The sequence below is a fragment of the Drosophila montana genome, unplaced genomic scaffold, assembly GCF_035044405.1.
Source record: "Drosophila montana isolate Dmon_TW-CO22-7 unplaced genomic scaffold, ASM3504440v1 contig_2581_1, whole genome shotgun sequence".
NCBI classification, from domain to species: Eukaryota; Metazoa; Arthropoda; class Insecta; order Diptera; family Drosophilidae; genus Drosophila; species Drosophila montana.
Window position 1 is genome coordinate 1,086,606 of NW_026997444.1, and position 22,360 is coordinate 1,108,965.

Below are 22,360 nucleotides of genomic sequence, written 5' to 3' on the forward strand. Positions count from 1 at the left end.
CTACTATAAATATAACAACGAACCATTTTGGTCCGTTCTGCTTTATTTTAATGAATTATTTCTTGATCGGTCATCCATTAATATTTTAATGTGATTTTGAAAACGCCTCTCTATCGATTTTATGGTTAACATCTTAATCTACGCCGAATTAATGTAATTTTATAAATATAAAAATATTTTTTATTTCTGTAAATTTGATGGTGGCAAAGTATCCACGATACTTACCATAAATATATAAAGAAGCAATTACTGCAATATTAGTTTTCATTTATTGTTCCATGTTTTAGACATTTCAAAACTTTTTATTTTTTAAATTAATCTTTTTTATCTATTTACTAACATTGCCTTCTTCATTTGTAGAATTATTAAGATCACTATTGTTGCATGTATCTCCTGAAGATCCACTGACATTTGCCACGTACAGTGCGGGGTCAATTACTTTTGGTATGGGTTTTATTTCCGTTCCTAGTTCCTTTTCAATACGATGCAGGTCAAACCGATCCTCGTAAGTAATTAAATTAATAGCGATACCTAAAAGAAAAAGTATCAACTGGTGAGCCTTTACGTACATATTACTTATATTCATGCAACTTATTTTTAACAAATATGGCACCTTGGGTATTGACAATAGGGACGGCCATTTACTGTATGTTACTACATACTATGTTTTACCAAAGGTGTACTTGGATTGATTTAACGTTGGTCTAGAGTTTAACTTCTCTACATCTCTCTTGTCCGCCCTATCCTTGAATACTGCTCTTGCATCTGGTCTCCGTAGTATAATAATAGCCAGGATCATATTGAGTCAGTTCAGAAGCGTTTTCTGCTCTTTGCCTTACACGGTTTAAAATGGGATCCCAATCTTCGGTTGCCATCCTACTTTAACAGGCTTCTTCTTCTTGATCTTCCGTCGTTAACCAACCGTAGAACAATCCTCGGTGATGTCCTACATAAGTTGATTGTTGGCGACATAGATTCTTCTTTTCTGTTATGGCGTCTCCAATTCACTGTTCCGTCTAGACCTACAAGGAATTATCGCCCCTTATTCCTTCCCACGTGCACAACAGTATACGCTTTGCACAATCCTTTTCGTGTACTATGTAAAAATTACAATAGTTTGTATCACGTTTTCTCCACCGAACTTTCTCCCCCCCTAATAAAATCATTGCTTTCAGGATACCTTCGGGAACTCACTGACCATTCCCAGCTATGAAAAACAGTGTGAAATACCCATCAGATGAATTTTGACAAAGAACTTTGAAAATGTTTTTGTACCCGATCGGATGATTAACAAAAAACTTTCAAACAAAAGATTTTCGCCAATTTACGAATGTTGCACTGTTGAAACACGTATTCATTAAGTTTTTATGTAGAGCTATAAAAATCAGTTTGAAGCAAATCGGACACAACTTAAAATTTCGCCCAAATAATCTTGAATCACATTTCTACGAAGAAGTTTCGATTCTGCGTTTTCAAATAACCAAAGAAAAATATTATATTCCTTTTTTGGGCCCTAATATACCTTTTGGCTGTTAACAGACACATTTTGATATATATAATCTTATGCTTAAAAGTAGTGTTTTTATTTTTTTTTTGGAATTGTAATTACTTACCCAAATGACCAAACCGACCAGATCGACCGATTCGATGTAAATATGTTTCCGCCATTCGTGGAAAATCGAAATTGATTACGACATTCACAGCTTGTACATCTATACCACGAGTAAACAAATCAGAGCAAACCAAATTACGACACAGGCCTTGTCGGAAATCGTGAAAGACTCTGTTTCTATGTGCTTGGGCCATTTTAGCGTGAATGTAGTAACAGCAATAGCCGAGCTCAGTTATTTTTTTCGCTAAGAGTTCAACACGTTGCGTAGAGTTGCAAAATATTATTGATTGATTTATTTGCAATTTTGAAAATAAAGTGTTTAAGCAGTGAACTTTCTGCCGTTCTTGTACAAATGCATAGTATTGGGTGACACCTTTCAATGTTAACTCTTCCATAAGGTTTATCTCATAGGGTTCACGCAAATGTTTCTCCATAAAGTTTTTTACGGTTAATGGAAATGTAGCGGAAAACAGCAATATCTGTGGATCCTTGGGTAATTTTAATATAACATGATCCAGCATGCCTTGAAAATCTAATGAGAGCAGCTTATCAGCTTCATCCAAGACTAATATTTTACAATGCGACATATCTGCCACTTTCTTATCCATTAAATCCAAAATTCGCCCGGGAGTTGCAATTATTAATTGTACTGAAATCATAAAAATAAAGTTAAATTATTTTGAATAATACTTCAAAATTATATGGCTTAGGCATAGTACTATTTATTTTTGTGTCGGCATTAATTAAACTAAACAGAGGCTGTAGACGAAGAAGTTTCCGACTAGGGGATACCCTCTACCCTCTTCTACCAACACCAAATGCAACTCGCGCTACGATCTCGTTTGCCTTAGCAGTAATACAAATTTGGCATGCAGCATGTTTTAAGGTTTTTTGGACTGCGAACGAAAATTATCAATCTTTATTTGTTAAATGAAAGCATTGAGCCCTTTAATAAGTACCCAAGTATTATATCGTGCAATCAAAGCTTGTAATTATTTTGCATGTATTGGGATTGAGTTATGTTATGCTAAAACTGATTAATAATGAAAACGGACAAAAAATTTGTGTGATGTTAACTGAAGAATAAAAAAATTTAAATAAATTATGTATTCAAATGCATGGCTAAACCTTTAAATCCAAGAAGAATGGATTTTATTCGCCGGAAAATAAGATGATGAATATATGTTTTTGAAAGATTATGTAATGTACATCATCGGAGGTATTGCATCGACTTTGAGTGACAACCGTGAGAAGCCGCCAATATTAGAAAACAGAAATCGTCAACAAAGCTGAAGTTTTGATAGAACAATTTTAAGGAAATTTAAAACAAAATAGGTTAATGCCACTATCGATACACCAAAAAAAAGCATGGACTTTGAATAATACTATGTTAGCAATGCCTTTAATTTTGATTGTTTCTTTCATCAAATTTATAAACGATTTTATTTCAATCGAGAAGAGATATTTTTTGTTATAAATTGATATAAATTCAATACCTTTTTGATATATACGAAGAATGTCATCCTTTAAAATGGTTCCTCCTGTTGTTACCATTACCCGAATATCAAGATGCTTAGCAAGTTCAATGCATATTTGTGAAGTCTGCAAGGCCAGTTCTCGTGTGGGGACCATTACTAATGCTTGAATATAGTCTTTAGTTGGGTCAATTTGCTCTAGAACAGGAATGCAATATGCTCCCGTTTTTCCAGTGCCGTTTTTTGCGCGAGCTAAAACATCTTTTCCGCTTAAGGCAATAGGTATAGCAGCTTCTTGAATCGGCGATGGTCGCTCCCAACCTTTTTCGAAAATACCCATGAGAAGTTCCCGCTTAAGGCAAAATTCTTCAAATTCGTTGCCACGTGTATCAGTCACATCCTGAAAAGATCGTACGCATTATTCTATATAATATAAATATAATGTAAAAACCTAACCTACTAATAAATTTTTTGGTTTGCATTTTTGTCTTTAGTACGGCTATTGCTATCTGCTATCCAGATAAAGGTGTTTCTAGCTCTTAAGACTTAAGAGATTTGCTTAAAAATAGGATTTCGATATGGACTTTGATTGATTCTCTTGGAAACGGGATAAGTTATCGATAACTATTCCGCGCGGGCACTAGGATTACCTTAGTTCAAAATTCCAAGTCAATAGCTCTTATAGGCTCTAAGATCGACGCGATCATGCATACGAACAGACGGACATGGCAGATCGACTAGGCAATTGGTGCTGATCCTTCTGCCTGTTACATAAATTTTAACAAACCTATTTAACCCTCTTACTCAATCAGCCGCTATTGTCGGAATTCAACACTTACTTTTCTACGCCATTTCTCATTCAAGTGATTTCTTACCCACTTTACAGATTACCGATAAAACGTGTCAACATTAGCAGTATCAAAGTTAAAGAACTTGGTGGTATTCGTAATCTAAATAAGGCTAGAATTGTTTTGGGGATTACTTAAAGTTTTCATACAACTGTTTTCATCCTAATGTGAGCTCGGACTACATAATGTAACTACAAAAAAATCTGGTTATACCTATATTAGCTAAAAATAAACTTACTGATGTTTTGAAGCGGTTGTCCTTTGGGGGTAGCTTCAGTTTAGATTTCCATCCCATGTCGTCGCTTAAATTAGTGGCAATTTGATGATCACTTAAAATCCTAAAAGTAGTAGATTTTACATCAATTAGTGGGTTAAACAGGTAAGAGTGCTCAAGTAGGAATCAGAAGATCCCGGAAACTCGCAAGTGTTAGTAGCTTTACAAATATTCTGTGTTTTAATCTATAAATACATTTGCCTAATTTCTATGTATTTCATTATTTACTAATTTATAAGACTTCTTAGGAACAATCATTTGTGTGGATTTAACTTTCACATTCATTTAAAAAATGTAATTGGGTTTGTCAATATTTTCTCTGGCATATTAAATCCCACTTGGCAAACAAAGCATTTTTTTCAGCTATCCGACTGATTCAAAATATCGCGCATTACTATAAGCTGTGCCTGAAAGAACTTTTTCCAGAGACCTTCAATCGGATTTACATCCAAGCTCACCATTAAACGTTTGAAAGTTTGTTTTGGTTGAATTTAAACAAAACCTAAACTTTTCAGCATGCCCAAAAGCAGCTAACGCATTAGTGATTCACATCCGTGGTTCCGCTTGAAACAGATTTGTCAAGGTTGCCTTAAATTGCGCTAGTGTGAACGACATTCATCGGCGTCATCTAAATTTAAATTTTTATCGTTTTCTAAAATTACATTCTGGAATGCATCGCTCTAACATTTTTTTTTTTTCGTTTTCTTCCAAAACTTGGTGTACTCGCCCTTATAATATTTTAAATTCTAAATGATGTTTTATCTTATGCCACTTTGAATCCGGATTTTTAAGAATGTTGGAAATGCCATTTCTGGGTCGATTTGTTTGAGCGATTTCTGCAAATGTACGTTGGGTTTTCTGTAATTCTCCTATCAAATCACGCGCCTCTTCCAACAAACTCATTCCACCTCAGAAATTGAATAAAATATGATTGTTTTTGGAAAGTGTATGAATGTGTTTTAGCGAACTAGAATCGATTGTGGATATTTCCTTTTTATACTCTTAAACCAAGCTGATTTTAAACAATCCTGGCGTGCGCGTCCCACAGAGTAACACAAAACAAGAGCACTATACTCGGAAGTCCCTCACTGGGAGATTTCCCGTATCCCGCGAAGCCGCCACATGCTGCATTGTTTCCGCTGCGGCCGCGCTGCGTGTTCCCTATGCCTAACAATATTGGAAATGCTTTCTCAATTATTTCTTGACTTAGCTCCACATTAATTAAGAGCGAAGCCTCTTCTAACAGAAAAACGAGCAGAACGAGGAGATTCCCCGTATCCCGCCAAGCCGCCACATGCTGCGTAGTTTACGTAGTTTTCCCCAGGCCTAATACTATTGGGAAATGGTGTCATAATGATTTCTTGACTTAGGTATTTGGTGTCTCTAGCTCTTATAAGCTCCGAAATGTCATTACATATGATTTTGACATCGATTCGATGGGAACGGGGAAACTTATCGACGTTTTGCAACAAACTCGCATAACGCGGACAGTAGGACGACTTACGTCTGAATCTCTAGCTGTTATGGTTGCCGAAATCTACCCGATCATGCGTACAGATAGACGGATATGGCTAAATCGACTCAGCTTCGATGCTGCCCAAAAATATATATACTTAATGGGGTCGAAAATACTTCTTTCGGCCTGTTACATTTACAAAGCGATTTTATCATTTTCACCTCTTTTCAATGGTAAAAAGTAATTTTTGTATATGAGTTTTTCTTTCTATGCGATGAACATTTACAAATATAATTATTTTCGTATCTTATATCGGATTTTGCGAACATATATTGTTGCTATAAGCAAAAACGGTAAAAAAGAATGACTGTGCATAGAAAACTGTTGTGAAGATATCTTCCACAAACTCAGCACTAAATTTCACTAAATTTAAAAATCTATATATATACGTGTAGGTATAATGTTAACACGCATTTTAATTTTACACATTCAATGTAAAACTGAATTTGTATGTGCATTAAAGGCATGATCTTAGTTACATTGAAATGTGTACATTTGCTGCGTGTTCTTTTAGTGTAAAATCTAAATTAATAGAAATGTAAATTGTACAAACCCTTTGTTAACCAAACTTGGGTGACCCTGAACAATTTTCTCTGTCATCATCCTTGCGGCTTAGTAATTTTATTCGAAGTATATGTGTGACGATCTAAAAATTAAAGCGATGATGTATCAATTTTTTCCACATCTGTATTACAAAAGCTGGTATATGTCAATATCTTACCTATTGTTTTAAATAGTAAATATAGCTCCTCAATTATATTTTTTATGGCTTTAACTTACTCCAAGTTTAACGGGGAATATACCAAATTGAGATTGAATAAACAGCTCAGATATCACAAATACAACCTAATGAGCAGTAGAAACCTTAACAGCCTTACAACTTCTTATCAATAATACCAATTACAAGAAAACAATCATTCGGTAAAAAAAATATTTGTAAGTGATGTGAAAGCCTTAAACGTTCGATTAGTTAAGTTCACTATCTAGATTATTATAAACGCAGTTTTCTCTATCAAGTTAAGTTTTTTTTTATGAAATTCTTGAAGTTAATTTACTTTTAGCAAAAATTCGAGATATTGCCTCGTTTTTTTGAAAATCTATGTGGGATGTTCCTATCTTATAATGTTCCATACAATATAAAGCAGATAGACTTTGGAACAATTGAATTGGTACACAAATTGGAAAATAACACATACACATAATTAAATTCACTCTTTTTTTTAATTATTTACACGTTTGCGTGTAATATATTTGATTGTTTGCTTGCAAGAAGCTGAGGGCACGATTTTCAGTGTGTGTTTTGTAGTTCTGTGTCTTATCTGTTGACGTATTGATTTCATGTTACAGTTTCAGTGCGTTTTAAGAGTTGTCTTGTATTAATGTGTTCGCTGCCTTAAAATTAGGCGTGTGGTCGCTCTCAATGCAGTGTGTAAAAAGTGATGTTCTTTGTATGGTTGTTTAGTGATTTAACTTCCTATCTGATTTATGTAATGTTATTCATGTAGTTAATTTCGATTTGGTTGTTCCAACCGATGCTATTCCTGGGTATCTTATAGACTACCTTGCTTTTGTCAAATTGTTTTTCTGAATCTTTTATCTTTTGTAGCAGTCTGATTTGGCAAATCGTTCAGCTCATGTATGTTTTTTCATCCTGTCGAGATTTTGATTGTCTATTAAATTTAATTAAATTGCGTTTTTATCTTATTATGTAAATACTATTATTATGGGTAAATACTCTCAATAGTAAATATTATGTTTCTGTTGGACGAATTAAGGCGTGAACAAACTAAGTCTACATTTAATGACGCGCATAAATCACAAAAAGAGCTGAATTTTGCTAATATTGGCAGGAAATTAGGCGATGTTTTCGGCGGTAGGATAGCCATGGTTGCAGCTTGCGTATACATTCAGCGACGTCCCACCCAACTGTCGGTCGTTATGAGGATTTGTTATACCAAAACGTGATCGTGGCCAACAGAACGCGGTAGCCAAAGCTTTCCGGTTTCTATACTGAATATTGGTACATCATCGCGAAGGTTGAGTCAGTCGCCGACAAGGATTCCGAGCTGTCGGATATTGAAAAGTTGCAGCATCTCCGCTCCTTTTTATCTGGCCCTGCGTTGGACTCGGTTCGATCGTTGGAATTTTCCTAACTTAACTATATTCCTTAACTATATCCTTAAGGCTAGAGACGACAAAGACTACTGATATGGTGTCTTTGTAGACGTTAAGCAGACCTTCGACCGCGTCTGGATTGACGGATTGTACCATTTTCACCTGAACTTTGAAGAAGAATAATGTTGAAAGATTTAGTTGGCAAATTAATCTAGAGACAAAACAACGAACAACGAACCAAACCTTATTAAAATCGGTTGGATTTTGACCAAGTTCTGGGGGTGGGATATTGCGACCTGTGTCTATATGGGATTTATGAGCGTATTTCACATGAATTTTGACCAAGAATAATGTTGTCAGGTTATAATGCCGAATTGATCAAGAGGCCAAAGCATGAACAATGAAAATTATTCGTTTTAAAATTAAGGCACAGAATAAAAGTAAATTTTATTCGGTCGTTTAATTATTTTGCTAAAACCGAAATTGAAGTCTGTGTATATTTTGGTTAAAAATTTCAGCATAGCATATCTGACCACTGACTGCGTTCATGTCTATTTTTCTTGCACCATGGGCAGCATGAGATGAATGATAAAATCTGTCTATGCACATATAAAAATTATGAAGGTCAATGTGTTGCAGATATTTAAACATCCGGTAATTCTTTTTGCGGGTCAGGAAATCTCTTTCAAATATTTTTGTTGTATTGCGTTTGAATCTGCCTGCAATAATCGCGTCTTGCGCAAAAAATTAAGATGCCACCACCTGTTTAAAATTGTATAAATGTCCCAAGCAATTTGGATAATTTTCTATTATTTATTATATAAATTAAGTTAAATCATGTGTAGGGTATTATTTTATTTTTAGTTTTATGTGTCGTCCGCAAAATTTACCTGATTATATATTTATATTGTATTATATATTCCAATGTTGGATGTGCATATTCGATTTAAATCGAAGTCACGCCAATGTACAAGAAATAGTGATTAATGGTGGTAATCGAAAAATTATTTGTGGCGCTATCTTGCACATTTTGTGTTTCAGCTCATTTGAGAGACTTATTCCATTAAATGAAAGCTTCTTTGCACAAAACTCTGCGAATGCATAGCAGTTAGCATTTAAACATGTGTGTCAGCCATATTGGCTCAACACTCGCTAGTTGAAGGAAATTCATAAATAAAACACAAATTATATTGAATATAAACGAGCAAGCCCAGCTAGAGATTGTGTGAAAATGGTATAATAATTGAATGGTTACTAGAGATACATAAATCCCACACATGTATTGTAAAAAGTTCTGCTAACACTAATATAAAAACGATTCACAATTAATTTGCCTTATATTCTTAATATATTGTGTATTAAAAAAGTTTAATTGTTATTATGGACTTCAGTTGGTGCCAGTCAAAACAGTTAATGGCTCCTGTATGAATGTAAAGTGTATTTAGATGTATATACATACATACCCATGTACCTCATATATACTCATACAGATGAGATTAATTGTGTTTGTACGTTCACATCTATACAAGTTAGAAGTCAAGCTGTGTCTATAGCCGCTATGCTTCTGTGCTTACTTTCTTTTTAAGTATTTATTAAGAGATGTATTTTATAGAAACCTTAATTGGACGCATAATTTAACTTTTTATAACTCCTAGTTTCAGACGAAAAGTATATAATCTACCCTCAAATTACAGCTACATATTGTCATATGTATTATATATGCTAGTAATTTGAAGAACAATTATTGTCTTTCTCATAATAATGGGTGACCGGGACATCCCAAGTGTACCCATCACAACATTAGCTGGCCTAACCAGCACATCTGACTGTAAGTACTTGTGCGATTGGTGCATTCATTTCCTTACCTCAAATATTAACCGATTTCCAATTTAGTGCTCAGCGAGTTACCTGTATCAGATTGCCTTCAGAGTGCTGCATCTTTCAATAAATCGCTACTGTTCCATTCGTTGGTGGCCAACGAATCAAATAATCTATTGTCTGTGCGCGACGAAAATCTAGTAAGACAGTTGGTGAATGCCATCGAGCAGACGAACTCTGACAATATGTAAGTTCAGTTATGGATTAAATGATCGATAATATGTGCATTATATATTTATGTTCTTTTTTTTTAGAGAACTTAAGCCGCAATATACGATTCAGCAACATGGCGCTAATATTAGCACATATCCTGAACTGCTTCAGGGTATTTATAACTATCGCCCAACTGTTTTTAACACTCCACGGAGAATCGGTAAGTTTATGTGCAAGTGGAATTACTAACAAATTAATAAACTTTTGTGTTTTTTTAGCGTTAAATGATTGCACGTACCAGCAACACGTTACGGAACATTTGCAGAAAGAGCGCCCGTCGCAATCCCAACATATGGGCGTTAATGTTAATGATATGTGTGAAGAATCATACAATTTAAATCTTGAGCATCGTGTGCATCCGCCTGCAAAAGAGAGTTTAGCTCAGTCAATCAGGTAGGAATTGAAAACTAGTTGACAAAAGAAGTCAATCAAATATCCCAAAAGCAACTGAATATGAAAGGTTCTTAGTTTATTAAACATTTTGTTTAAAATGTCTATTTATTGCTATTTATTGATTCAATCAGTCGGATGCAACTCCTTTATTTATTTATTCAATGTTCGATAAAAACGAGTGTCTTCGTAATTATTCAATATATCAAATTATAAAAATTAAGTGCTAAAAGCCTAATTAGAATAGCTAATATGTTCGTTTACTTATGCACATTTTTGCAATTTTTACTCACTTTAATCTCATATTAATCGTTTCAAACAAATTTCAGCATCGATGTGCCTCGTCAATTATCTGATCAGCGAGATAATAGACCGTGTAGGCTTCAGGACGAATCCATTGAAGTTCTTATTCAAAGACAACAACAATATATGCAAGGCATGAAAACTTCTCCAGCAAATACGGTAATACCGGAGGAGCAACAGTCGTCACTAATTCAAGTATTGAATCAGCACGGACACCAGCCCGAGACTTGTTATCAATCCCAGCCGCAAGATCACATTAATATGACAAACAACAAGAGCACGAAATTATCAGTTAGCCAACATCAATTAAGTAAGCTTTCAGAGTTAACAGATACATTACATCAGAACGCATTTCAAGCTCCGACAACAACTACATCGACGATTCAAGGAAATTTTCAAAATGTGTTGAACCTTCAAAGGCAACAGGTAGCCGATGGAAGCCTATCACAACATCAAGAAGTTTTAAAATCACAGCAACAATACTCTAAACCACAATCTCCTCTCACCGCTTCAACCTCACTAGCGACTGGTCACAATAATAGCACATTTTTACACGATTTTAATCAATATACGAATCTTACATCAACTGCAACTTCTACATCCACATCTTCAAGCGGCAAATCCCAGGTTCGGGTATGTATAAATCGCCTTAGCGTTGAAGATGCTCGACTTATGCAACAGAGTATTAAAAAGTTTGTACAAAAGTCACCAGAATTGGCTAGAGATATGGGGTTACTACAAGAAGCTACTAACAAAGACAATGACAGTGAATACCTGTCGTTAGCAGCTGAGTTCAGTTCTGTTGGAGTATCTGGTGTTCCTAAAATTGATCCAACAAACCCGATCGCTGCACAATCCTCAGCATCATTAGATATATTTACTGTTATTAAAGCAGATGAAAAACGTACTGGTACAAAAAGAAAATTGGCCATTTCACTGGGTGATATTCCTCCAGAGCAAATATGTAAGTCCCTTTAAAAATCGACTTCTTCTTTGTATGTATTTATTTTGAATGTCATATTTTAGTCTCAAAACCCAAACTGCGTCGGGTCGAACGTATAATGGCCCTGTCAACTCCAAAAAGCACTAAAGAAGAAGTCATCCGATCGCAAACATACCAACAGTTTATGAGAAATATGGATCAAATAATTGAAATGCTGGACGATACGGAATCCCCAAACTTCGATTCAGGTACAAGCCAAATTAATTTTATTGTAAATATTTGTATATTTCTATGGAATAGGAATTGATATATTTGATTTTATTTGTATTTACAGATGATGTAGATGATAATATAGAGTGCATTTCCTCAAAACTTCTTAACACAATGAGCGATGACGTTGCCAAGTTAAAAGCCAAGCAAGCTCTGGATTCGATACCGAAAAACAAATTAACCCTTCTTATTAACTACGCCATGCGCAACGTTTATTTGGCGAGAAACTATTCTGCTGGACCGGTATGTTGTTTTGAGGGTAAATTTAGGACGATTTAAAACACTTGTTATTGTTTTACAGGAAGACGAAGATGAGATAGTAGATGACGAAGTCATTGAAAAAATATTAAACGCAATGGATGCGTGCTTACTTATATGCAACATATATTCAACAGTGAGCGACTTAAAGTTTTTGCAAGAGGATAACATTTCACACATTATTAAATTTGCTCAGTTTCAATTGCGTGAAACTATATTTCCGTTGCACGATCCTGTGTATACTGTAAAAAGTGTTAAAAAATCTAGTCAACGTAAAAAAACTAAGTCTCATCAAAGTCACCACCGGAGCCTACAGCTTTTTTACTCGAAAGTCGTTGAGCTTTTAAAGGTATTTGTGGCACTCTTCGATAAATGTATATTTGTCGATACCATAGTACTACCCTTGTCGACGCTCGCTATAGAGCCATTCTTTGTTGACAACATTGAAACACTGCAATTTGTTTGCCTGGAATTAGTTACAACAGTAAGTACACAATTAAACTAAAATTACTTTTTATTTAAAAATGTTCCTGATCTGCTTCTATAGTCTCTGAGATTGAAGTGTTCGTTCAGACTGACAAACAGGCTGTTCAAAAATAAAAATACCTTATATAGTGAGATAAGATTGCTCCTGTCTGTTATATATATTAGATCGATCTTTAGTTAGACGGTTTCTCCTGAAGGGTTACATGGGCGACGTTCCCGACGGATTTTCAGATCCGTGTATATATTACGGTAATATGGTCAAAAAACAGATAATATCGACTTCAGAAAATGGGTAATTAGTCAATTATTTGAAACGAACATGATCAGCGCGTGTCATAGGACGTGAATTTAAAATTCAACAGTTAGAGCAAGAATATATTTAAATAATATATTTTTAATAGATCGGAACCTTCTACTTCAAAAGTTAGCTCTTCCATGAACTTATTCTACTTTTATGATAAACCTCGCTTTAATTTAGAAAAAAATATCCATTTACCATAAATAGGAAATAAAGCATGATAAAATATATCTTGCGCAGCTGTAGTCTAGGGAAATTAAATAATTGGCTAATAAAAAGTTAGAAACCAATTTTAAATTAGATTGTTTTTAGGAAACATTTTCAGTCCTTTAGATGTTAAGCATTTTCAATTAATTTATAAATATGCATATTAATATATTTTTACATTAATATTTTAGATATTTCGAAAGGAAAGATATGATAAAATACGTAACAGTATTTTGGGTGACATACTGTCTTCTATTGATCGCTTACCTTCATCAAAAAAGAATCTTCGGCCATATAAGCTTACAAACAATGGGGGCAATATTCAAATGGTTACTGCACTAGTGCTCCAGTTAATTCAATGCGCTACAATTTTGACGGATTCTCTTTGTGATACCGGTAGAAATAATACCAAATTTACTCATATTTTTGATGATGATCTACCAAGCGGTGCTACACAAATAGTAAAGCCTAATCAGGATATTCTTGTGCTAAAAAAGTACGATGTCGCTGTTAGTATTGGCGGTAACTTTTTAACGACTTTTTTGAATAAATGCAAGTCGCGCACCAACGAAACGGACTTTCGTCCGCTCTTCGAAAATTTCATTCATGACCTGTTGGCTACTGTCAATAGGCCCGAATGGCCAGCCTCAGAACTGTTGCTTTCGTTGTTGGGCACTATGTTAGTTCGTTACGTGTCTGATAAATCTATAGAGCAGAGTATTCGCCTTGTATCCTTGGATTATCTTGGAATTGTAGCGGCTCGTTTGCGGAAAGACACCGTAGAGTCCCGCTGCAAAGTAAATATAATTGATTCTATGATTAAATCAATAAAGGCAGAACAAGAAAAGGAGGGTGACCTGCCGATAACAAATGTATGTATTGAAAATAATATTTATATATATATATTTTATAAAAAATTTATTAAATTTTAGACAAAAATCGAGCTTCATCCAGAAGAGCAACGAACGGAGTTTCTTCAAAAAATTCTTCTCGATTTTCTGGCTGTAAATGCCCAAGAGGAAAACTTAATATGGGACTACGCACGACATTTTTATTTAGCTCAGTGGTACAGGGATGTTATCTATCAACGACGTCGAATAAAGGAGGGCGAAAAAGGTTTTGCGTTAAAAAAACCAAAATCTCATTTAAAACAACGAAATGGTAAGTTGATTCTGATAATGAAGTCACATTTTCACATACTAAGTTTAACTATCGAAAAGGGTTTTAAAAGGAAACTGATAATAGTAATAAACTATTTTCATATGTATTGGACTTAATAATGAGTAAAGCCCCCACGATTCGGGATAATTTCATTTATCCTGTTTGGTAGCGCATAATACAAACTTTTGTTATATTCAAGTGATTTACTTGATCAGACTTGTTGGATCGCTTAAATCAGCTTCGATTTTGTAGGATATTGTTTCCCGGATTCGCATACCTTTCCTAGCCATTCCCACACATTTTCTATAATATTTTTTATTGAGAGTTTGAGTATGTCGCTTCTTCTGTTAATACTGATCAGGAATATATACATATACTTTGTGGCTTAAAATGAAGAAAATAATTGGATTTTTATGGTTAAATTTTTTTCCGCTAAACTTCTGAACAAAGGTTGAGTTTGTTGTTAGAGAAATTTATAATTTATCGGTTTAAAACATTTAGAAAAAATAATAGAAGTTAAAAATAAAAAAATGTTAACATGTTTCAATTTTAGCTGATTATTCCGACACATCAGATTCGGGGTCTTGTGATGAAAATGATCCCGAGGACTCTAATAAAAATGGAAATCGCTCCGTCGACGTTGTTGACTATGAGCTCAATCTTGAAATTTTTAACGTTTTGGAAGAACGGAAACAGTACTTGATCAACAAAATAAAACCATCTTCTTCCATTGGCGAGCAAAGTCATCAACACATTAAGACTTATATAGATTATAATAATGCTCAGTTGATAGCTCAATATTTAGCTACCAAGCGGCCATTTAGTCAATCTTTTGATGGATGTCTTAAAAAAATTATTTTAGTCGTAAAGTAAGTAAACTACTTTTTATTAATTTGCAATATCTAACAATGCACCTCTTGTACAGTGAACCATCAATCGCTGTGCGGACGCGAGCAATGAAATGTCTGGCAAATATTGTTGAAGTAGATCCCCTGGTTCTGAAGCGGAAAGATATGCAAATGGGTGTTAACCAGAAATTTTTGGACACAGCAATATCAGTACGAGAAGCTGCAGTTGATTTAGTTGGAAAATTTGTTCTTAGCAATCAAGAATTAATTGATCAATACTATGATATGCTATCGACTCGAATATTGGTAAACTAACTTGGTATTGAAAGTAGATCAATTCTATATTAAGATGTTTATTTTGCAGGATACTGGTGTTTCAGTAAGGAAACGCGTTATAAAAATTTTACGCGACATATGTATTGAATATCCGGATTTCGAAAAGATACCTGAAATTTGTGTAAAAATGATTCGTCGCGTAAATGATGAAGAGGGCATTCAAAAGCTAGTTACAGAAGTATTTATGAAAATGTGGTTCACACCATGTGTAAAAAATGACAAGGTCTGTTCATAATATTTTTTCCAACTGTTTAATACCGAAAATTTTTTAATATAGCACGGTATACAGCGAAAAATTAATCAAATCATTGATGTTGTGAACTCGGCCCATGACACGGGTACAACATGGCTGGAAGGTCTTCTAATGAGCGTACGTAACAAGTGCATGAAAATAATTCTTTGGAATTTTAATTAAATTTGTTATTATTTACGTAGATTTTCAAACCAAAAGAAAATATGGTAAAGCTTGATGGAAGCACGCAAGAAACGGTTAAGAAAAATACGGAACCGCCACAAGAGATCGTATTAGCTTGCCAGCAATTAGCCGATGGTCTTGTGGATCGTCTAATTGAATTGGAGGATACCGACAATGCTCGTATGCTGGGCTGCATAACTACACTTCATCTGCTTGCTAAAGTACGGCCTCAACTATTGATTCGACACGCTATGACAATAGAGCCATATCTGAACATCAAATGCCATTCAGCGTCTGCAGCTAAATTTATTTGTGCCGTAGCTGATATTCTTGAAAAAGTTGTGCCTCTCGTTAATAATGCTAGTGAATCGTTTTTGGCATCTTTAGAAGAACATCTGATGCTACTGGTTGTTTCACGAAATCAAGCTGAAGTTACCAGTTGTGTTTCTTGTTTGGGAGCGCTTGTAAATAAGATCACAAAGAACTATAAATTAATCCGTGACTGTTTCCAAAAGTACGTAACAATCACTTCCATAGAAACATCTTTAATAACTATATTTATAGGTTTTATCGCGTTCTGGAACTGTCTAGAAACCAAGTTGAACAAAACGGGTTTAATATAGATAATATTTACACACCTAGCTTTCGGAGAAGTCTATTTACTATTGGTATTCTAATGCGATATTTTGACTTTAAATCCCCCATCGCCTTAGGTAATTTTTGAATACCTCATAAAGCTGTACCAAACCTAAAATGATTTTAACTCTAGGTGAAACAAATAATGGACTTCCTGCTTCAATATGCGATAACGTATTTGAGTGCTTGATGTTCTTTTGTGGTTGCTCAAATCACGAAATTCGTAAACAAGCACTTATATCACTTGGCTCCTTCTGTGTTATGAACGATGACTATCTGACTCGATCAGAGCTTAAGCAATTTTACTGTGATCTACTTAGCTCATCCTCAAATGATGCCGGAACAAAAATAATATGTATGCGTAATATTTGGATTTATTTGACTGAATCGGAAATGTTTATGCATAACAAAGAGAAAGAGTGTAAGTATTATTACAATAATAAATAAGATATTTATCTAATTCTTTGATATATTTACTTAGGGGAAAAGCAATCAAAGCACGAAGACTTAAAGGAAATGAATGATGTGTCGTCTGGTATGGCAAGTCGTATCATTCAGCTATATTTGGAAGAAATTCTTGATTGCTTTCTAAATCGTGACGACGCAGTTCGTCTATGGGCAGTAAAGGTCGTACAAATTGTGTTGCGCCAAGGATTGGTGCATCCCGTAAGAATGGTACCATACTTGATATGTTTGAGCACCGATTTAAAGGTTGAGGTTAGTAAAAAAAAATATGCAACTAAAATACATAAATTTAACACGTTGCAATTTTAGTCAGCGCATAGAGCAGATGCCTTGCTAAAAGACATTGATAAAACATATTCGGGCTTTGTGAATATGAAAGTTCAATTCGGCCTTCAACTTTGTTTCAAGCTACAGGAAGTATTGCAAGTAAACAACATGGCGAAAACTGAAATAATTCGGGGCTATGCGTGAGTTATACAAGTTCAGTAAATATATTTTGAAACTAAAGTTATAAAATAAATTCGATTACAGCAAACGCGGCCCAGATCAAGTAACGACAGCTTTAAATGACTTTCTGTATACATTACTCCGAACTACAAAACCACAAAGACGAGCTTTGGTTCAAACAGTAACAAAACAATTTGATGATAAAAAAACATCATTACAGCAAATGTTATATATTGCCGACAATCTCGCGTACTTTCCATATGCGGTTCAGGATGAGCCCTTATATCTGATACATCAAATTGATTTGCTTATATCGATGGCTGGCACACATCTTTTAACCACTTTTAAAGAGCATCTTAGACCAAGTGATAAGGGAGGTGACATTCTTGAAGACGATGACGATGAAGACGATCCACATATTCTTTTCAGTCGCTTACCTGAAAATATGACTGAAATAAAAAAGTGTATAACTTCTGCACAAGCGTGCATGCTTCTCCTTGTACTAAAAGAACATTTAAAGGAAATGTATGGGCTAACTGATAGCAAAATATCACGTTATTCGCCATCTGAGCAAAAATTATATGAAAAAGCAGTGACACGTAGAAGCGTCGCAGACTTTAATCCAAGAACAACGATAGATGTGATTAAAAAGCAACATATCCAAAACTATGCAAGCACAGAATCTGATTGTTTTTCGAGAGAACTCACGAGTGAAGAAAAATTGGATCTTGTAACAAAATACTTGGACGTATGTAACCCTAAATTTCGATTATCTGTATATATTGTAAATATCCTCTGAATTTTAGTTTAAACAACTGATGCTTAAACTGGATCCGGAAGATGCAGATTCTGATGCAGATGAATCTCGAGAAAAGTCAAAACTAAATAATTCCGGACTCATTGATGAAAGAGATAGCTCTTTCAATTCCAGCAGGCCAAGTCAAATGCTAAATGACAAGCCAAATTCAGTTTCTATGCCAACGGGTACTCAAAGCAATATTCAAGCATCAACCACGTTAACGGCTGTAAGCATATAATACATGTTTTTGTTTCTCAAATCAAAAAATAAACCAAAATGTTTTATATAGGAAACGCCTTGTACCAATACACCGGCTTCACGTAATGCAAAATCAGCACTATCCCCTGCGAAGTTACTTGCCCGAAAGCAGAGCCAACAACGCAGTAAAAAAAAACGGCGCAAAGTGATGTCGTCTGATGAAGATGATGACCGCAGTGGCGATGACTATGCGTGAAATGTTTCATTGTCTCATTGTTTAAACCATACTTTAAAAAAGGGAACAGAAATTATATAAAATGCTATTGAAGTATAGGCTTAAATTATAACGATCTTAATTAGTGCATATAATATATGTATGAATGTAAGCATAATTTATTTTTTAAAGTAGATATGTGTAATAGCAAGTAATCACTAATTTTAACATTTGTTCGGCTAAAGTAAGCTAAGTATCTTTTGTAGTATCTGAATTTATCTTAATCGGTTATGTTGGAGAAATCAATACAATAAAATATAGTTTGTGTATATTTTTATATCGTATCATAATGATTTATAAATTATTTAGAAGCTATCTATTAATAATGTTCGTTTGGGCTTGTCTAAAGCCACGGTTTAAACAAATTCAAGGATTCGGCATGCCACCGAAGCGGTATATCCTACAAAATTAATCAATGGCAATAAAATAATGTGTTTCACCCATTATTAAAGATGCCTAGTGTAAAAAGCTATATAATAACAATGTCATGATGTTACAAAATATTTTTCTATAGGGTTATGTTTTCAAATTTTCCCTAATCTTTGTCATTGTTATGAATATTAATATGCAAGTTTTTCTAACAACAAATTTTCAAATACTGAGATTTTATGGAAAAGGTTTTTTTTTGTCAATTCATTCTATGGCGATATTAAAAGTCGTTTCAAACGAAACACAATAAAATATTTTGTTGTTTTCTTTTAATTGAAAGCACATAGATAAATCAAAATAATCCAACTGGCACATTACTAGGATTAAATTCTTTGGTTATAATTCAGCCAAATCGAATCATGTACATTATTTTATTTCATAGTTGCAAACTAAAAGCTCTAATATTATTTAAAGTCACACATATTGTACAAAAATATATTTTTCTTTAATTTTATAATATAAATAAATATTTATTGATTTATGTATGTAGCTAAATAAATGTTTAATAAAAGTAATTTAATAACATATCCATATGAACAAATGAAATATTATCTCTTGTTATTGATGAATTGTTTAAATTGTTGCTATCAAGCTATTAACCACATAAATATTTTTCGGATCGCATCGCATTTTTACCCAAGTCATCGGGAATCCCGATGCAACGAGCTGCTTCCCACTCAGACGACACAATTCGCGAAATATATAACCGAATACGAACTAAGACTCTAGACTAAGTCTAGTTATTAGCTTAATAGTTTAGAATATGCTATTTAATTTATTAAGATAGCCAACTTATGGATAAATATTACACCAAGCAAAATTATACGATTAATTAAAGAGTGAAGTTTTATCAGCGCTCCGTTCCCTGTTCACCAAATTGAACAAATTGAGGAATTATAGGCCAAGTAAATGAAAAGTGACGCGAGCTGGATAAAGAGAAGGGCGAAGATCACCTTAACGAACAACAGCAGTAACGCTTCTTCTGAAGAAGAGGATCAGGAAGAAGATCAACCAAGCATTAGACAAAATTCCATGGCACAAATGCAACAAGACAAGACTTAAAAAAGATGGAAATCGACATGAAGCTAGATAAAATGAGTCGGCAATCCGGCAGACTAACAAAAAATATCGATTGCTCATTGACGAGCTTCCAACTAGCCAAGGAAATCGTTTCAGACTTTTCATGCGAACCCAGACCACATTATAAAACCATTGGGTGAACTAGTTGAGCAGTTAACGTAAGCATTTGGCGGAAACACCGCATTTCGAATCGCCACCTCAGGTAGGAACGCATCCCATTCCCTATGGTCCTGATCCAAATACGTTCTGATCGCCGGCAGTACCGTTCGGATCACGCGTTCGGCGGCATTACTCTGAGGTGAGTACACGGGGGTGCGCAAATGCGTAGTTTGAAAAATACTTCGAATGCTCGAAAGATGACGACTTCTGCTGCGGGGGATTCCCGCCTCCATGAGCTGACGTCTCGTCCGCATGTGCTCGTTGGATGAGTCCTGCAGTCAGCAACTCCGGCACCCAGAGTTTTCAACTCGTGCTTTCAACTTCATCCTACAAAGTTTCGTGCGCCGTTCTCTTGAACAAAAGTCCGTTCTGCACTCTTAAATCCGGTAATTTGTTGTTGGCTCATCACCTCCCCAGCCCTCGGTACTCAGCGGCCTCGAACTCCAGGGTATGTTGAGTTTTGCCGAACTGCGTTGCATTGGATAAAAAAGTGTCTTTTAAAATCGGCGTTAACCAAAACCGTAGCTGTGGTAAGGGCTAGCTTCAACTTTTTCACGCCATCTATGGCCTCGTCGCTCAGCACAAATTTTCCGCTTGTCTTCTACAAGGCATCAGTCAACGATACCGAGATCTTGGCGCAGATCTTAATGAGGCGACGATACAAACCCGCTGTACCTAGGAAGCTTCGATTAGCTGTATTTATTGCTGCAATAAAGGCGTCTTCCCTAGACCATCCTTTTCGTGCTTCACTTCCTCCAACTGTTTTCTTTGTTCGTCGTTGTTGTTTCGGAGGTAGGCCACCCCTGGGCTCGGACTGTTTTCGGCACAGAGTGTCCGGCTTACCCCACCTGTAGCAGAAAATCCTCCGCACTTTGGAAAGGCAGTCATTTTTGGCGCAGGTGGTTCACGGTGAGAACATCCATCGCATAAACATATTTCTCCAAACGCTCTTTCAAGCCACGCTTTATTATCTTCACCAGTTCCCGGTATCTCAGCGGCTTCTGGAATCGCACGGCGAGTTGACGCATGTGGTTGATGTAATCATCCACCCCTTCGCCGGTTTGTTACTCTCATTGTAGCAGCTCCTGCATATTATCATGCTCCGCCTGATAGCCTGAACCTGTCTAACGGGCAATTCGCAATTGCACCCAGCTGTTGACCCTAGTCATACTGCCATCAACCACTACAAGCAAAACCTTTCATGCTTATGTATAATCTGGTAAGATCTGCCTCCGTCGTGCTTCTCGGACCCCACTCCACACTGCGCGGTTATAGGCCACCAGCTCGTGCAGCATTAGACTCTTAATCTCAGGCTCGTGGGTTCAGTCGCCACGTTGGGCGCCATATCGATTGTGCGGGATGGGACTATTTCTAGAGAACCGATGAGCCAGCCGGCGCGTGGCAATGGGAAAAAGCAGTTCCGTAACAATATTTTTGGAATTGTGTAAATGCGAGTGTCTAACTGCCTTTATAACATTAAACTTTTCCGATTAAGACCTTTTTTGACGGCATCCCCAACTGAGTATACTGTCGAAGTCTACCCCATGATTGAAAAATTTTTTTTGATTGTCAGTACATTTTGAAAATATTCTAAATCGCGGGGTCGACTACATCCTGCTGTAATTTTCGCACCTGTTTTTACCAAGGGTTAAAAGGTTATCGAATGCCACTTTCATCTAATCTGCCAAATACTTTCTTTGCAGAATCAACCCTGTTCTATGTACATTTATTTTTGTAACTTACGATTTCCCTAGACGAACTTGGCTCTTACACAAAATTACTTCTCGGAGCATGAGTTTACTTATTCAAAGTAGATCTAAAAATATGAGACGTTGTTTTATTCACTGTTATACAAATATCAATAATCGAATTTTGTTATCGCATTTTGTAAAATACCACAAGCCGTTGGTTTACGTAGATCACCTGATGAAAAATACCAGCATAAAATGTATGTATGTATGTATGTAGATTGGATGCCAAAAAGACCGGCCCTTTTATGTTTATAATTAAATCTATTTAAATCGAAA

At 35.3% G+C, this 22,360-nt stretch overlaps 2 protein-coding genes across 4 annotated transcripts; one reads left to right on the forward strand and one right to left on the reverse strand.

Annotated features, from left to right (window-relative positions):
* Nucleotides 1-246: 246 nt before the first annotated feature.
* On the reverse strand, nucleotides 247-6,603 carry me31B (ATP-dependent RNA helicase me31b). Its single transcript, XM_064682987.1, has 6 exons — nucleotides 6,447-6,603; nucleotides 6,279-6,371; nucleotides 4,174-4,273; nucleotides 3,109-3,487; nucleotides 1,614-2,261; nucleotides 247-531 (listed from the first exon to the last, which is right to left on the reverse strand). The coding sequence occupies exons 2-6, from the start codon at nucleotides 6,326-6,328 to the stop codon at nucleotides 329-331; spliced, it is 1,380 nt and encodes a 459-aa protein (XP_064539057.1). The 5' UTR covers nucleotides 6,329-6,371; nucleotides 6,447-6,603; the 3' UTR covers nucleotides 247-328.
* A 2,327-nt stretch (nucleotides 6,604-8,930) lies between these two features.
* Nucleotides 8,931-18,949, forward strand: Nipped-B (Nipped-B cohesin loading factor). Of its 3 annotated transcripts, XM_064682941.1 has the most exons (24): nucleotides 8,931-9,074; nucleotides 9,496-9,668; nucleotides 9,734-9,905; nucleotides 9,973-10,091; nucleotides 10,150-10,324; nucleotides 10,651-11,257; nucleotides 11,330-11,588; nucleotides 11,651-11,815; nucleotides 11,902-12,080; nucleotides 12,139-12,579; nucleotides 13,278-13,958; nucleotides 14,019-14,247; nucleotides 14,801-15,116; nucleotides 15,173-15,401; nucleotides 15,460-15,654; nucleotides 15,709-15,801; nucleotides 15,867-16,360; nucleotides 16,411-16,559; nucleotides 16,616-16,903; nucleotides 16,964-17,199; nucleotides 17,257-17,414; nucleotides 17,479-18,142; nucleotides 18,201-18,419; nucleotides 18,483-18,949. In XM_064682941.1, the coding sequence occupies exons 2-24, from the start codon at nucleotides 9,602-9,604 to the stop codon at nucleotides 18,645-18,647; spliced, it is 6,300 nt and encodes a 2,099-aa protein (XP_064539011.1). In that variant the 5' UTR covers nucleotides 8,931-9,074; nucleotides 9,496-9,601; the 3' UTR covers nucleotides 18,648-18,949. The 3 variants fall into 3 exon arrangements, with proteins under 3 accessions (XP_064539011.1, XP_064539009.1, XP_064539010.1); XM_064682939.1 differs by having other exon boundaries at nucleotides 10,651-11,588; XM_064682940.1 differs by having other exon boundaries at nucleotides 9,056-9,074; nucleotides 9,535-9,668; nucleotides 10,651-11,588.
* Nucleotides 18,950-22,360: the final 3,411 nt, after the last annotated feature.

Excerpts from the sequence above, each read along its gene's own strand:
- me31B (XM_064682987.1), bottom strand. The coding sequence starts at position 6,328 with ATGATGACAGAGAAAATTGTTCAGGGTCACCCAAGTTTGGTTAACAAA. Across the intron at positions 4,274-6,278 it reads CCAAGTTTGGTTAACAAAGG|GATTTTAAGTGATCATCAAA; the intron begins GTTTGTACAATT and ends TACTACTTTTAG. Across the intron at positions 532-1,613 it reads TGGTCGGTTTGGTCATTTGG|GTATCGCTATTAATTTAATT; the intron begins GTAAGTAATTAC and ends TTTTTCTTTTAG.
- Nipped-B (XM_064682939.1), top strand. The coding sequence starts at position 9,602 with ATGGGTGACCGGGACATCCCAAGTGTACCCATCACAACATTAGCTGGC. Across the intron at positions 9,669-9,733 it reads CCTAACCAGCACATCTGACT|TGCTCAGCGAGTTACCTGTA; the intron begins GTAAGTACTTGT and ends TTTCCAATTTAG. Across the intron at positions 18,143-18,200 it reads TTGTAACAAAATACTTGGAC|TTTAAACAACTGATGCTTAA; the intron begins GTATGTAACCCT and ends TCTGAATTTTAG.